Source organism: Falco punctatus (assembly GCF_963210335.1).
Source record: "Falco punctatus genome assembly, chromosome: 8".
In the NCBI taxonomy this organism is placed as follows: Eukaryota; Metazoa; Chordata; class Aves; order Falconiformes; family Falconidae; genus Falco; species Falco punctatus.
The window spans coordinates 14565123-14582822 of NC_137588.1; the positions used below are offsets into that span (position 1 = coordinate 14565123).

Consider the following 17700-nt stretch of genomic DNA (forward strand, 5'->3'; position numbering starts at 1 on the left):
CATTTTTTTAACATTTTATTGGCATTATTCCTTCATAAAGACCATTCTGACAAATTTTAGGGGCACAGTACCTTAGAAAACTTCTGTTTTCCATCTTCATAGTGAATCTCCACATAATTGGAAGATAACAGGTCACTATCAAAGAAAGGAAAAATCAAGATGAGAAAAATCTGAATATTCTTTCTGTTGCTATAGATGGCTTCAGGGTTTTTTGTTAGAATTTTCAAACCATTTTTTCTTTCCTTGTAAATTAGTTTAAAAGAAATCAAGCAGCTTCCATCCATTAAACTATTTATTGAGGCACTGGAAGTCAGAGTGTGTCACAGAAGGGGGAATTTCATTCTGCAATCTAATCTCCTGTATTTTAACTTTACAGTATCAGCCTTTTAAATATGCAAAAAAAATCCCATGGCTTTAGAACTTAGTTTTCTTCCAGTAACTGGTACTGACGAAATGTATATTTAGTTCATTATTGTTTTTAAGTAAGTTCTGTAGTTTATCTAAAAGTTAAACAGAGCATAAGGTTGAACAAATAGATACACAATTGTTCTGAAGACAAAAACACATACTTTACCTGTACCTCACTTTCACAACTGCAAATACTCTGGGTTTTTTTTAAAAAAAGTAATATTCTTTTAAAAAAAAACCCACCCCCAGCCTCCCCAATACTCTTTTTCTTCCTTTTGCTTTTTCTTCTCAGATTCTTATTTTTATCCTAACTCTGACAAGAAAAATTTGTGAAGCATAAAAATTTCCCATACTGTATAATTTACAGTTCAAATTTCTTTTTTTTTTTAATAAGATTAGCTAGCCTGTATATATGCTGGGATAACATCAATGCCCCATTCACCTCTCAGCCTGTTATAATCAGGCCTGCAGCACAGCCGCCCAGGGAGAGCAAAGCAATTAAATATGTTAACTGGCCCCACCATATATACAAGATAAGCATTTTACTTAATGTGGTCCAGAATTCTCAGCATTTTTCAAGCCTCTAAGAGTGTGCACCCTTCCAAATTAAAAAAAAAAATAAAAAAAATCATTAAAGAGTCTGATAGTGGTACATATATCAAAACGAAAATACTGTTGCTATGAATAAAAAACATCATCATTATGGAAGCCTGGTCTAACAAAATAGCTCTGATGGGAATTCACAACTAGCAACAACTTATGATAATGGATATTTCAACTCAGATTAGGCTATTAGCAATCCTGATAACACTTCTAACTATAGGACTACTGGTTTATAAAATCAATTCTTCATGCCACATTTATTAGACACGACATTTATCAGAGAAGGTTCTGCAGAAGTCAGTTACCAGTAGTTCTCTTAAAAAGTACTTTTTCATGGAACCAAGGGACCATGTTATGGGCACCCTGTGCCTGCAAAACCAACACGAAGAGCCATAAATAATTACTTAAGTCTCATCACTTGTCTTAAACTTCATTTTGATAGCAATATTTAATAGATATATTTTTAAAGTGCAGATTTAAAAATAAATCTAGTTACAAAAAATCAATTAACTTTCTCTATTTGTATCATAGTAAGCTACAAATTTTATGCAAGAGAATACAAACACTTTATAAATAGTGTAAGCACTTGACTACAACGCAAACATCCACTTCTTCAATGTGGCAAGGTTTGAAGCTTCTGAAAAGGATTACGTATACAAAGCAATTAAACTTTAGAGTGTTAATAACGTCCTTTTCTTCTTTGCATTTTTCATAGTTATTATGAAGCATAAGCACTGTCGTCTTCAGTACTTAACAGGTTAATATAGACAAGACTAGAGGTAAATGCTTGAATTCACAGTGACCATTTGATTTCCTCAGACCAATTTATCAGGATTTATCCGCCCATTTCCAAGTCAAGCTCACAATCCCACACCCCTCTAGCAACCTTACGCGACTGATCTCAAAACTTCTATCAGTGCTATCTAGTGCTTTTGGTATCTTGTAAGACTTATAGTAGGTGACTTCCAACTGTGTCTACTGACACACAAATAACTGTAGTTTAATTACTGCATTCATCTCCTAGATTTATCCCATTTCATGTGACATAAGGGCTGATCAAAATTTCTTTACTTCACCCTTTGCAGAATCTTTCCAGAGTTCAGTGCTCTTTTGTCAGATTTTGGTTGAACTTCTGTTGTAACCTAGTTGTTTCCTTCATTTGCAAACCTTTTCCGTTCTTCAGCTTCTCATTACTTCCAGCTGCAAAGGGATTTCTGATTCAAGTAGTAAATACAGTGTCCCACACAATATCTAACATGGCATGCTTATGATGGAATACTCCTATATGTGCGTTACAAGTATAAAGAAAGGATGCAGCACAGTGGCTTTTCCAGCAGTCTCTACATTTTTTTCATTGCTGACTTTCCAATGCTACTGCCCTGTGGGATCTGCTGAATACAAGGCACAATGATGAAATTCTCCATAGTAAACAAATTATAGCCAGAGAAAACTGAGGCATACTATTAATGACATACTGCTCAAACGTATGCCATAAACAAAATGCACCTGTAATTTGTGAACCACCCTTTTGCCAAAAGTAACACAGTATCTACCACCTAGAAGTTGGAGTAGAAAATCTATTGTAAGACTACTCTCTTTCACAAATCCATTTTCATGCTACACTGTAACAAGATATTTAACATTAGTTTCTCATCATCGTTATGTTAGGCTGGTCACACAATCACCAAGGTACTGCAAGGGTATTTTCCTCTTGACATTTCCCACAGGGTAGCAAGAATTTTGAACTTCCCATTGAAAAAAAATCAGCCAGCTTCTCCTTAAACTGTATGCCTCTACCTTGGTTAGGTACCCAGTTTCTGTACCTTGTATCACTTATTCTTATCTCAAGTATCTGTCTACCCTAGCAAACATCTTAAAGAAGACCTTATTTCCAATCATCCAGAAATCTCTCAAGTCTTTTAGAAATAGCTGATCTGAGACAACTGTGACCTTATTCAGGGGAATAGGGGAGAACGGGAGGGGGACAGTATGTTTACAGGCATTTCCAGCACAGCTCTGCCAGTACACACAACCAGTCGCTTCTGTAACAAAGCTAGTCTCAGTCCTGTTCTCTGTATTTGTAGCAACATCAGTACAAACACATCCATAACTTATAAATGGTTAGTATTTAAGTGTGACATTGCAAAGAGTAGTCTAGGATTGAAAAATTTAGCAAAAATATTTGAATACTGCCACAAAGAAAAATCATAGAATTTGAGTAAAGGAGTTTGTTCTGTATTTTGCTAAAGCTCCAGGAATAACAACAGCTGTAAAAATAAGCATAAAGCTGCTACTGCAAATTTTCCCTACCACAACTTTTACCTGTTATTAATGCTGACAAATCTGACAAAAGACAGGAGAAGTTATTTAGAAAAGAAAAAAAAAAATGAAAAGAACTCATTTTTTTCTAACACGAAAGACATACACAGAAGAGCACTGTAATTTCACCAGTAGGTGTGATGGGAACCTTTATGCAAGCGGCATCAAAAAGAAAGGCCCAGAATACACAGAGCTCATGCAGAAGTACAAGAAGGAATGAGATACTGAACTCACGCATAATGGGTCTCCACATCACAAAATAACTATTATTCCTTCGTTATCGTTTACAGAATGTCTAAATTTACCTCTGAAGGTCAGCTCTGAATTTCAGAAAATACATTTGTACCTCATCTACAGTGGAATGTGTTTTGTCACCTTTCAGTTGGTCCATTTACATTTTGATTGAACAGAAATGCATCCAGTACAGCAAATTTGGCTTTGCTCAATACTATGAGCACCAGAAACAGTGCAAGCTTTAATTGAAATAATTGTGTAAGTCATGATCACTTAAGTCAAAAGCATACTTAGGCTAGCGACACATTAGTATGATGCTTTACAGTGAACACATCAAATTGCAACATTCTTAATGAATGCATGAGAAAAAAATTTTTTTAGTCTGCCATGTCCTTTTCTATAGTTCCTCCCATCCTGCCTCGCTTGTCTTAAGAGAGCTGGTGATGCAGGACAGCTGAATAAAAACAACTACCTATCTGAGTTACATTGAGAGATGCTAATAAACAGCAAAGGGATATGCCATTCCCAGTAGCTGTTGCCTTTGAAGACACAGGCCAGCTGTTAAAAGCAAACAGCAGATGCTTTCTGAAGAACTAGCATCCACTTCCCTGGCACGTATATTTCACTGCTGCTGTTTTCATTAGCAGGAGAGCTGCAGTGTGAAAAGTGGCTTACCTCAGCTGGCATCTAACTATCCTGATGAAAAGCATTGACTGGGGTAGGTAAAGGCTATGAAATGACTAAAAAGTTACCTCAAGTAACCAAGTTTGCTTCCAGGAATCTAGTACGCAGACTGCAGGAAATCAGACTACAGCTGAATTACCTTTCTTGCATGCAAAATAATCTTTATACTAACCTACTCCCAAGCAATATCTTTTTCTTTAAGTATTCTGAAATTATTCAAGTACAGTATGTACCAGTGTCTGAGCAACCTAGTTTAGCTGATTTACTTAACTGAACACACATCAGATGCTTCTGTCCATTTGACAGATATAGTTTAGTAGCACATAAAGATGTGAAAAACAAATTGAAACCATGTTACAGCATTCTCTTTGATCATCAAGACACTGTCACCTAATGAAATGGCCGTAGCCTTGTTTCTATTACCAGTTTCAATTATATCCACCAGCTTTGTTGAAGCAACTTTTCTTACAGGAATTTACTATTATGTTTCCAGTATGTATTTTGAGTAGTCTTTACTTGATTGTTGTCTTTGAAGCTACTCTGACAAGAGTGTCTCCAATGAATAAATATACTGCAAATATTCATTGTTATTTTTTAAAACACAGCAAGGTTTCACTACTTACTACCTTGAAGGAGCTTAAAAATCAAAATGTGGTACTGGGATCAAGCATCTGTGCTTACAATTACAAGCAATTAAGAGAAACAACTGATGATCCAGGTGTACAGGTAAACTTTCTCATAACTATGGAATCAAAGAAGGTCCACACTCACTTCTGCTGTTAATACCATAATGATTCTTTAACGGTGAACAGTACACTTTAAAAATCACTTCTTGCATAGTCTTGCTCTTGTTGTTTGGTTTTGTTTGGTTTGTCTTTTGGATAGAGAAAAGGATGACCTGACAACAAATTTACTAAACTGAAATTACCTAGGTGATACTTTAAGTATTTTTTAAGAAGTCCTCAAATGGGGAAAAGTCAAAAAAAGACTGACAGGAAAGTGTGTTCTGAAGTCATATAGAATGGTGCAGGAAATACTCCTGATTGTTTTCTGGACCTGTCTGCCTCCCTCAGTGCAAGAAGCACTGAGTCAGTTTAAGGGAGTTCAGACAAATTCTTCATGATCCTTTCTCTCATTATGTCCTGATGCCCTCCATATAAGAACAGAGCTTGTTCTATTTTAATGCCTGCTTCAGCAAGCATTTTAAAAGTAGGAGCTTGAATATTAAGAACAGTATGTTGCTCAGTTTCCGCCATATTTACCTTTACCATAGCAATGAAGATGATACTATGTGTGCTATATAAAAGGATATGAAGAAGTGAATAACAAGATGATATTACAGAAGATACAAGTACTGTGTCATGGAAAATACTTCCATAATAACTTGCTGATAGAACTTTCCCACAAAAGCAATCGACAAAATAAAGATTTCATTTAAACAACTTTTCAAGTTCATTCAGTGTTGCATTTTAATTGATCCCTTTCTTCCACCACCAGCTTGAAAAACAGGTAGTTTTGAATTATCAGTAAAAATTTTATTAACCTGTAGTGCAAGGTTGAGGGCTGCCATCTGTCTTTGCCAGAATGGTCTCAATCAGTGGTAACCATATTTGCCAAAGATTCCTTCATTTAAAGCAAGCTGGTTTACACACAAAAGAAACTTGGGTTTCTTCTCCTCTTAAAGAATTCATTAAATGTTGGGCATGGTCTGATACTTTGTGTCTAATGTTAATTTAAACCAACTCTTACTACCAAGGAAAAATCCAATGAGATGAGGATGTGGGGGGGTTTTGTTACATTTTACTTCTAATACTAAAACTAGTGACATAAATTTATTTATACTTATAGAGAGCTGACTTGAGCACTTTCGGACTAGATTAACAACTACAGCAGAATCAGAAATACATTTTGGTACTCCAGCAAACTAAGAGTTTATTTTTGTTCCCTTAATCCATGCTTCCATGTTGAACTATATTGCACGACTCTAGCTCTGTCATTGAATCAAGTTAAGCTCAGTGACATAGGCTCTTAGGAGCTAGTCTGATAAACTTAATCACATGTGAAGTATATACAGGCTTTATTCTAGCTCCACATGCAAAGATTTCAGCCCAACTATACCAGAATCTGAGAACCTAGTAATTCACTTCAGCATAAAGACCTCACTATTGAGAAGACTGGACAGTCTCAGAAAGACTAAAAAATGTACTAGGTTAGAAAGATAACAGTTCTTCACCACTGACACATCACAGTGATTACATGTGAGCAAGGAGTAAGAACATAACCTAAGAAAGGATGCATCAAGTCAGACAACTGCTTTGCATGTTGTCTGACAGCAAATACACACATGCAGCTATTTTTGAGGGAGTTTTCTCAGCACCCAGTGATCTGTGACACCAGGATTTCATTAGTGTCACATTTCATTTGTGCCAGTTAGTATAATTGTTTTCAACGTCCCCAGTAGATTTCTGTAAATTCTCCCAATCCTTTAACTCTTGTAAATAATTTAATGTGCAATATCCTGTGACAAGATTTGCATTTTAATTTTTTTCTGAGAGAAGCATCTCCTTTCAAAACTCTTGTATTCGATACCTGTCATTGTTACATGGGAGAAGGAATAAACGCCTTCATCCTGCCACACAGAATTTTATAGCATTGTCATATTGCCTCAGATGTGTATTTACCTTGCCATGAGCTTGCCGACCCTAACAATTCACCAAACCAACGGCTGTGTTCACATCTCAGCTGACAGGCATTCAAAACCCTGTTGAGATGGGTGTGAGACCCACACTTAATTAAATCCGGGATCAGGAGGGCACAGAATAGCCTTTTCACTCTATAAGCAAGAAGTTTGACAAGAAGGCTCATGTTCACAACACCAATGCCTCTGCATTTCAAAAGACAAACAGCATGTCCTCTCAGGTTTTTGGTTGTGGGTTTTTTTTCACTTGGTTGGTTTTGGGGTGGGGTTTTTTGTTTTGTTTGGGGGTGGGGTATGTTGAATTCTTTTAGGTTTTTTTTTTGGTTGTTAGGGTGTGGGGGTTTTTTTTAGACAAATTCTTTAAGATGCCTCCCAGATCCCATGTAGGAACATACATCCCAAAAGATCCTACATCAGAAAAAAAAAAAAAAAAAAGAAAAGAAAATTGGAATTTCAAACAAATCAGCTTACACTGAGTTTCTTACAGTCTTGTTGAAATAAGCTTTGCTGTCAATGTTTTTATTGATAGCCATTCTGTAGAATACAACTTTATCCATGCATTGCACAGCAGGCACAGGGATATTACTTAATTACTACAGGGAAATCCAAAACTTGAATGCTTGAAAGTCAGGGACTGCAACATTGATTTCTGTAGCTACAGTTGTAAGTTCTCCCCTATATATAGAAACAGACATATATACACACTTTTTATTTTAGAAACATTTCCTAAAGAGAAGGAGATGAGATGAAGAAAAATGAGATCAGAAGAGAAGAAAAAATATTACAAAGACTGATCTGTAAAGTTATAGGAGGAATGAAAGAAGCAGATGACAAGGAGCTGGAAATACTGCTGAAAAAGAAGTATTTGAGACATTAAGCTCAGAGTACAAGCCCTTGGTCAGTGGCAGGATTGGTGCTGCCTCCTACCGTACTCCTGGAAGAGTGAATGAGTAAAATACTAGTGCACATTAGTGAACATACAGAAGTGCATGCATACATAATACTATAGAATACATATTTTTATCATAACCTTAGTGAAAGGATAGAAAAGAACACTTGAAGAGACTTGTACTAAACACTTAAAATTACAGAAACAAAATACTAAGATAAAACAGAATAACTGCTTATAACGAGTGCTTTAATTTACAGCTGAACACAGTAACTGAGAAGGAAGCTTCTTCATACCATCATGTTTTTATAATTTTTAAAACAACAAAAGAAAGCTTTTTCCCATGCCTTAAGAAGTCTTGAAAAATATGGAGATGTTTCAGTATCTATGTCTAAATCTTTTTACATGTGAAACACCCACTGATATAAATAATAACTTAATAGGTTGCCTCCGGTTCTGGAAGTGACAAAGGAGGCAGTAAAGTTCTGTTACCTACAGCTGAGACACTCAAGACTGCACTTACAGGAGTACACATGCATTCTTGTAAAATCCTAACACTGAGTTCTTTGCATCTCATCTGTAACAAATTTTAAAAGGCAGACTAGAGTTAAATCTTGCCAGAGTAACATTATCACAGTTAATTTACACAGCTTATGTATATTATAGGATCTGTTCAGTACCCTAAATGTTTAAGCTTTAATTTAAGAAAATGTTATAAATATTTAACGTTTCCTTCTGGAAAACTGTAACTAGTTTTCTCACCTCCATTAAAGATTTTTCAGAAAAAACAAAAATCAAATAGATTCTCAAGTAGTCCAGTTACTGCCCTACTGGTTTTTAAATTATGCTAATGATGTAATCTCCTCTGGGACTATTCTCAGGTTAAATTCAGCCCTAAGAAACATACACCACAAGGAGTACACAACAATTACAAGCTTTAAACTGATGAATAAAAATGAAAATTTGCTGTTACATGTTGACTGTAACACTGCACATGAGACTGACTTTTCACAATACTCATCATATGTTAACGTCTCAAATATTTAAGTCGTGTTACAATCAAGTGCGGCAGGCTTTTTGTTTTGTTTTTTTCTCAGTTCATGCCAAATATAACATATTTTTTATATGATCTCTTCAATGAACAGAAAATCCATTTCACTGGAAATGGATTTTCCTGGAAAGCTGGACTTCTATAGGGAAAAGAAAGCAGAAACATACAAGCTGGGTCTAGTGATTTCCTCCCCCCGGCCCCGCTTCCCCTAAAATCTGAGATTTTGAGGAAAGTTTTCAGTAGGAAGGAGAGAATTTTTTGCCTTCAGTTTTTACCTTATGTTTCTGTCCAGCTCAGGTACCTAACTTCCCATTCCTTGTATGTGCCTCAGCCACCACAGTCCCCATGGGGGAAGGCTCTACATGGCCCCAGCCTCCAGTGCTGGAGGAGACTCCTTTATTTAGAGACTGGTGCTAAATCATCAGCTGAAAACTGCCAGACAATACACCCAGCTTCCCTCATCACTAAAAAAAACTCAGCAAGTAGACTTTTTTAATTCACTGCTTTTGGTAGTATTGCTCTCTAATGTGTTTTAGTACTACACCAGAACATAGAGACCGCTAGATTTAAACAAGACATAAGTTACCTGCAGAAACATGTGTTTCTGCAACACAACAGAAGAACAGCAATTTTACATGTTGGTGGAAAAGAGATCATTAGCAAGTAATTTGTCAGCACCCCACAGACACCTTTTTATGTATATAATATATAAATGAAAAAATAAGAAATTTTTCAGATATACTAGGATCATTCATTACTCAAATACTAATGTAATGTATTAAACAATTACAACAAATGAATTGACAGTATTGTTTGAGGACAAAAAATGAATTTACTTAAGTTAATGAACACTTTTAAAGGATTTTTATATAAATTGGGTTTTAAGACAATGCTACACGTTGCTTGTTGCATAGGGAATTTATCAAGTTTGAGCAGACAATTATAACTAAAGTCTAACTTTTCAAATAGGATTAATCGTTACCCCAGAGTACCTTATAATCTTTCATTTTTGTACCAAGAGCGTTAACCAAGAGATATGAGGAACGTAAGGCTGTCAGGTTTGTAATTGTTGGCTAACAGACATTCAGCATAAGAGACTAGGACAGGAAAAGCAACCATAAGCCAGAACACACAAACTCTAATGAACAGAAGCTAAGAGTTCTGGTCTTTGTTAATTATCTCTGTTAGGTCACTGACTGACAGGCCACAGAAAGAGCCACTCACGCATGGCCTTGAAGAGGTTCAACCAGAACTTTTGAACAGATAAGAAGTGGTAAACAATGTCATCATGGGTCTCCTGGGAAAGAACAAACTTATTACAGCATGCCTGCACGGGCTTGTGCAAATGTGCAAACATTTTTATTGGTTGTTCAGGGGAAGTGCCAAAAGTGGGGAAGGTGAATGAGGACACAGCAAATGTGGGAAAATGGAGAGGAAGTGGCATAAAAAGGAGTCATTTGTGTAACTTGCAAGTTAGTATGTTTGCTTGGTCCAGCCCTGCACCTGATCTCTACAGTCTGACCTGTTTTTATTGAGTCCTACTTGTAATGTTTTCTATGGGACTTTGCTCTCTATTCTGCACAGGTCCGATACGCAAACAAGCTTCAGAGTCAGTCAACAACTATGAGACGACCTGTATCTGGAAAGACTAAGGTCTAAGCTAGTGACCAAGTAAGAGACTTGAGGCCTAGACATGAATGTTTGATGAACTTAAAGCCTGTGTTAACATTTGAGTCTGTGAACGTGGGCATGCTTGTGAATCCGGAGAAGGCTGGTGCATGTTTTTCACTAGCAAACTTCCAATGCTCATCAGCTGGAGAACTTTATCAGGCTGTTTGTAATATTATTCACCCAAGTCCTGTTTGTTTTTATATGGGGTGCCAGTAAAGGCAATGTTTTTTTCTCTGTGATGGTCTATGCGACCAGCCATATCCTACGTATAGTGCCACCTTGTGAACGTGTGCTCAGTCTCTCTACTGGCTGACGTTCAAACAGGAACAATGGCAAGCAGACCAACAGGAGAAATTCCCTGTAGCTTAGAGGCCACTAGGCATAGATTCCCTTCATGAATACATCATGATTACTCCACTGGAATTACTCTGCAAGAGTCCCACTCCAGCTCTCATAAAACAACATAGTCCTGCCCTACACTATAGTTCTTCCAGAGACTAGAGAACACCCAAGTATCTTCAAGCCTTCTTCCTCCCTCCATTGTCTGCACCATTCCCTGCCTTCGTATGAACTTATCTTATGCCAGCCACTCAAGGCTTTGTGTCCATTTCAAAATACGGAACTGCAAGCGCAATCTGACTTCAAAATCATGCATGGATGAAGAAAAATGTTTCCGGTTCACCTTAACAGCAAAACATCTAATAACTCATAGCCAAGCAGCAAAATACATGAATACAACAGTTCAGCAAATTTTATAAAGCCATAGCTTCCTGCTTTAATTTAGATTTAATAAGCTTGCATTTTTCTCCCTAACAAAACTTTTATTACACAACAGTTCAAATAAAAATAAAACCTCATACGGTCCTCAAGACCAGAGGAACACAGCGTTTTTTTTAAACCAGTATGCAATTGCTTCTGTAAATTTGTTTCTCCTTTAAGTGCGCTGAAAGACTCAAGGGCAGAAGGGGCAAATGTACTTTTAAGCAATACTGTAGAAAATTTCACCTGTCCAGCATTTAGTACAGATTTTATACTTCTACCTTATTCTTGAACTTCCTCAGTGTAAACCTTTAGTGGCAAAAAACCCCCACAACTTCATTAAAATTTTTAGAAAAACAGATAGCTCCATATCTTCAGCTGGGGATATAAATAGACGCGATACAAACAACTAAACCACCATTGACCTGTACTACAAGTCAGATCTTCTGGACCTGATGATTAAGTAAAATCGTCAGCCTTACTGGTAAACAGACTGTAGCTGCATCTTTCAGTAGAGCAAACCTTTAGAAATTCCTGTTGAGGTGGGAACCCATTATTATAGTGATAATAGCATGTTTTCTACATCATTAAAGATGAGCCATTCATACAAGTATTTACAATATTTCTACACACTGACTTGAGCAGCTAAAACAACATCTGTGTGACAGTTCATCAGTAAGTAAAAAAAATGCACAAGAAAATCCACACTTTTCAAGCACTACTGGTACTGGAATCTCTCTATCATCATTTATTTTATCATGAACGATAAAATTTTAAAGGTATTTATATAACGGGCATCAGCAAGGGTAACAGTTACCTCGCTTAAAAAGGCTAAATGTTATTTTGTATTAAACTTGGATAACAGCATATTTTTTCACAGATCTTGAGATTTCCCATGCCCTGACCTTGCACTGTAAGTTAAAGACAATAAGAGCCAGAAAGAAAGAAACTCCAAATTTTGTACTTACTTATTCAATGTGAGGTCAAGGATGAATTTGGAGCCAAAGGCCTCAATCTGGAAACTTGCCTGGGCCAGATGTACAGCCTGTAAACATGAACACACAGGAGTACTATACACTTTTGCAGAATAACTGAAGTTGTCAAAAGAATCACCGAGCTTTATATACAACAAATATGTGACAAAGACCCATGGAAAACAAAGTAATGGAAAACATGCTTATTTTCATGAATCTCAGACATATGATAAGCTCTGCCGTTGTACCAAATTCTGATTCAAAAGGAATCTTCCTTACCTTTTTAGAGGGTAAGGAAGAAAGAGAAGCAAATGGTACCTGAAAAACATGCTTTCAAATACATATTCATTCCTCACAAAAACAAGAAGGAAAAAAAAAAAAAAAAAGACCCACATAAATGTCTACATTTTGCCATAACCACATGGCTATGTAACAAAGTATAAGTAAAGTAGTACACTGTTCCTTTAATTATATTAATGCATTCATTCACTTTAAAAGGCCTGAAATAATTGAAGCATTTGTAATACAGAACTTCAAATAAGAAAACCACAGCAAGACTTTCATTACATGTTAAGAAAGTCTCCTTCAAAGTAATCCCTTCACAACTGAAGGCTTTGTACTTGGCACCATAGCCAAACCAGTGTACAGAAGACTGATGCTGCCCAACATACAACCACCACCAAAAAAACCCCAACATTGACTTGTCTCGCATAGGGAGTTAACATTAACTTTCACAATATTCAATTTTTTTCAGATATATAAATATTATTCTTTAACCTATACAGTTTTATACTGAAGCCAAAGACATTGAAAACATGCTCATCTGCTTTCTAGAAAAATAAGGAGAAGATTAGATATGATTCAAGAATTTCTATTTGTGAAGACACTGTTCGAGCAGGGTGGAGGAGATTAGATCTGAATTTCATAGAACCTCTTCCCTGATAACGTTCTAATCAAATCATGCTTACTTATATACCAATTTTATACAGCATTAATAATTACATGAAGTTGGAACATTATGAATAAGACCTTTAATCAAAAACTCAAAAAAGCCCCACTTTAATTAAACACCACAATGAATCTTCAGGTATGTCACAAAAACTATATAAAATTAATCTAGTTTCCAGCATAATTTAAACAATATGAAGGCTAGCTTTTACAGCCCCAAGGTCTAGAATCTCAGTTGAAATGCATACGTAGTAGGAGAGGCTTTTCACTCCCTGCTCCATTTTTTTTACACAGTGAAACCAAGGAACAAGTGTCACAAGCACCTTTTCAAGCACCTGTTTTTGTTGCAGGAAAATGGTTGGAATGAGTTTTGCCCACTTAGAATTATTTTTTTAAATTATTTTTTTTTTTAGAATTACAGGAGCTGCTGCTTTGGGTCTTCTCCACATGTAATGTTTACCTAAAATTGTGTGTCTTCATATATATGCCACAAACAAGACTTCAATATTAACTATTTGGAAAGTTTAAAAGCATGTGCTATTCCATTAAGATCATTCTGAAACATCAGAAATAAGAACCACAGAAATTTCTTAAGTACCTAGCATTTATTATGTTTTATACATACAAATCTATATATATATAATCAGTTTGAAAGTTTTTCAAAATATCCTGCTTGAAGATAAACATGGTAATTTTGACCATGTTGCATTTTTACATACAAACCATGAAGATTAGGTCTTACCTTTAAGGTAAGATTATCATTTACAGATCTGTGACGTAACATTCCTGACACACATAATGTGGCAAAAAGTGACTGCCTAACCAGGATTTACTCAGTGTAGTATATCATTAATTATGTTACCAAGTCATTTTAGAAACAACACTAACTACCATCGATCCCAAAAACTATATTTAGCCAAGCTGAGCAAAAGGGCAACATCAAAAGTGACTATATACTTTTTCCAGGGTTAGTTTAGAAATAAAAATACACTCTTTCTTTACAGTTCGATACAAGTGCAGCTTTTCTTTCACTTCTCATAACAGACTGCATTACCTAAAATGCATATTCTTTGAAACACTGTTTGGAACACAAGCAGCATTGAGGCTAAATGATCACCTTCAAGAGAGATACCCAAGTATTCTGTCTCCTACTTTAAATTTTTGTTTGTTTCTGTTACTACTGTGGTTCTGACTGCCAATTCCAAGCCAACTAAATAAGCCAAACTCTTGAATATCTTTCCTTTCGATAAGATTCAATCTACTTAACTGATTAAGAAAATGCTTAACTGTGGAGGATGACATACCACCTCAAAAAATAAAACGCACTTCAAAAGCAATCATGGTGTACTGAAATGTGACAAAATCCTGAAACTTCAGCATATGACATCACAGATACTAAAAATGTACATGTATTAAAAAAACCCAAAGGATAATCTCAAGATCAGGAAATCCCATCAAGGGCTATTAAATCCAAAAGACAACTTCTGGTTCCCAGAAGATCCCGAGCCACAAATTGCTGGAGTCTGGGAGACCAGTCGAGGAAGTAGCACCCCACGACTGTTACACGCCTATATCCTTCCCCTAAGCACCTGCTACTGATCGCTCTCAGAAACAGCTAGGTGGACATCTGATATGATCTGCTATAGCTTTTATTTTGTCCAGTCATTTTGTCCAGTATACATTCAATGATACTTGTATAACATCTTTTAAGTTTCTAAGACATCAATCATGTATTCTTCATCTTTCTGCAATTCAGTATTATTTAAGTAATTTGCATTCTCGGCCTACAATATCCTAAGAAAAAGTAGGTTTAGGTGATCCTGTAGGTTTAGACAGAATATCATTGCTAGTTCTGAAAACAATTACTTCTGTATATAAAAGCACCATTTGCTATCTATTACTGTGCCTCACAACAGATGTAGCCTGTACACATAAGCAATTGCTGCAAAGCAGCTGACACTCATTTGCTACCCTGTAGTAGGGCATGTTCTCCACCAAACCCAGCTCAAACCACTGGTTACAAAAAGAACACTGGATTTTAATACTGCAATTTAGCAAAAACACTGTTTTGATTCAGGTCAGTGGGACACACCACTGCTGCAGGAAAATACATATTTTGTTAATCCAGTTTAATAACAGAAAACCACCCATGAAAGCTATAAACCAGAAATCTGGTGAAGATAATGAGGCTGAAGTATTCAATCCTGAAACTGACATTTTCCTGTAACAACTTAGCACAGAAAGATACCAAGGAAAAGTCACTAGGTGTTTTAGCGTTAACCCTAATGTACCATCATGATGGGAGGAAGTATTTCAGAAAAGCATCTGTGGAATTCTGTTATACAGCTCATCATTTCACACTATTTTTTTATCAGCCACAGTGTAATACAATGCCTAAAGTATAATCTGAAATACAGTGTTCTCTGATTGGCACAGAAATATAAATTCAAACAAGAATATAATGTAGATAAGCATATATTATGAAAAATATATATGGGCTGGATATCCTACCATGTCTAAACATCACCTTCTTGTACCACTTGTATACATGCATATGTTCACATCTGCATGAGTACTCTTTACCTACATAAAAAGGAGACCAAGTTCCTTTGTACATGTTTATAATTTAAAAACCTCTGTAGAGGTTCCCACTTTGACAGCATAAACTACTCCCATGGCAAAGCTGCAAAATTACATGTTTTATCTGCAGCAAAGACCTACTGATGATATATAGAAGAGCTGGTTGAAGGAGGGTCTGAGACTAAAGCTTTTCCTGCTCAAAACCCAAATTTTAGATGGGGGTGGGGGAGAAAGGTCTTTTTTCACTATTCCAGAAGCTCAGATTACTAGTGTGGTCACTGTAATAAGAGTTTCTTCATACTAGGGACATCCTAACACCGCTGTAGCTGCTTGTTCAAAGCAGTAGCTCTCAGGGGTTTTTCCAAGCTAAAAATCCATAAAGAATTCCAGTTTGTTTCACATCAGTCATTATCTTGCTGTAAGTTTCAAGATAAAAATGGATTAGAAGGCTGTAACTGGAATCTCAGTTCTACTGATGCTTTTCACAACTTGAACACTTTAATTGTTTTCATTATTGCATTTGGGCATCATTTGTCCATAATCCACTTTCTCCAGACTTTCTATCTTTACTTTTATTGATGATAGTTATAAAAGTACTATATTGGTTTTACTTCCTTACAGTAAAACTATGCCACATGTAATAACGTGTTATCCCTTCAAAAATAAGTTCTGTCACAAGTCTTTAAACAAAAGTAACAGCATTATTTAACTGACTGATAGTACCTATGGGTCTTTTGCTATATTCATACAGATACGATCTCCAAATGACAAGCTCATTGCTTTTAGAAATCCATTTTTGCATATAGTTCTGCTGACTAAAACAATGGCCAAATCTGCCACCCTCATTTCAGCAGCTGGGCCAAGGGGTTTCATCACTGCCATTCCAGAATTAGAAACCTAAGTCAGATTTAGATGGATTTTACACTGTTAAAACATATTTTTGATCTTCATCCTGATAATAGTACAAGTTTTGTCACAAATCGATGTGATTTATTATATATTAGTTACTTACTCTTCTTTTAGCTTGTTTGCCTATGCCCAGACTTCATACAAAAGCCATCCTTCTTCAGTGTCTGGAAAACACCTACTGTAAGGCACATATACCAAGATAACCTTCCGGTATTCATTGGAAATAAAGCATTTCATACGGGAACAGCATACATACATGCCACTGCAGCATGTAAAGACTCCTGCTTAAAACATACAGTATTTCAGGAAAGTTCATGTTGATGATTTATTTCTGGTCTTTAACAATAGAGAGGTTACTTTGAAGCACTTGAGTCTCAAGCCTTGAAGACTCTTCTTTGAGAGAATGGTTGTCAGCACACAAACGAAGGCTCAGGCCTACCTCTGAATGCAAGCCTAATGTTGGGTCTTTTAACCACACAGACCAGAACCCACCATTCTCTCCCAACATGACATACTTAGTGATACTGACCTCTAAAATTCACAACCCCCTTGGGGTTTTGTTCATAAGACTTTACAAAGTAGTGCATCCATATCTTGGGCTACTTTCCTGCAGTATCCAGCTTCCCCAAAATGCTAGAAAACCTATGAACTTTTTTACTTCAGAACAAGGCCTAACAAGTGCAAGTGTTGCACTACCTAACACTTCGCAACTTAAACCTTTTATAGGTTATCACTTGAAGCTCATGAGAGGACCCAGTATTATATTAAAATAATTTTTTTAAAAAAAGTACAAAGTTTTAGAAATACCACAACCCACATCTTAGCTAGGAAACCGATATGTGGTTCTACTTGAGGAGAACTTTGTATAAGGAAGACAGCCTTCTACTCCCATAAACCAAAGATAAGAAGACCTATTTCAACTCTCCTGTTAGTAACTACTGAAGATGCAGAGTCCATATAAGCCTTCTGCATT

At 36.2% G+C, this 17700-nt stretch overlaps 1 protein-coding gene across 5 annotated transcripts in view; it reads right to left on the bottom strand.

Moving 5' to 3' along the window:
- ADAM23 (ADAM metallopeptidase domain 23) overlaps window positions 1-17700 on the bottom strand; it is an 80859-nt gene that overhangs the window by 51080 nt on the left and 12079 nt on the right. For all 5 annotated transcript variants that reach the window (XM_080400176.1, XM_080400172.1, XM_080400173.1 and 2 more), the window contains exons 3-4: window positions 12285-12361; window positions 72-135 (exon numbers count right to left, since the gene is read on the bottom strand). In XM_080400176.1, the coding sequence (XP_080256302.1) occupies window positions 72-135; window positions 12285-12361 (141 nt within the window). The remainder of the gene's footprint in view (window positions 1-71; window positions 136-12284; window positions 12362-17700) is intronic.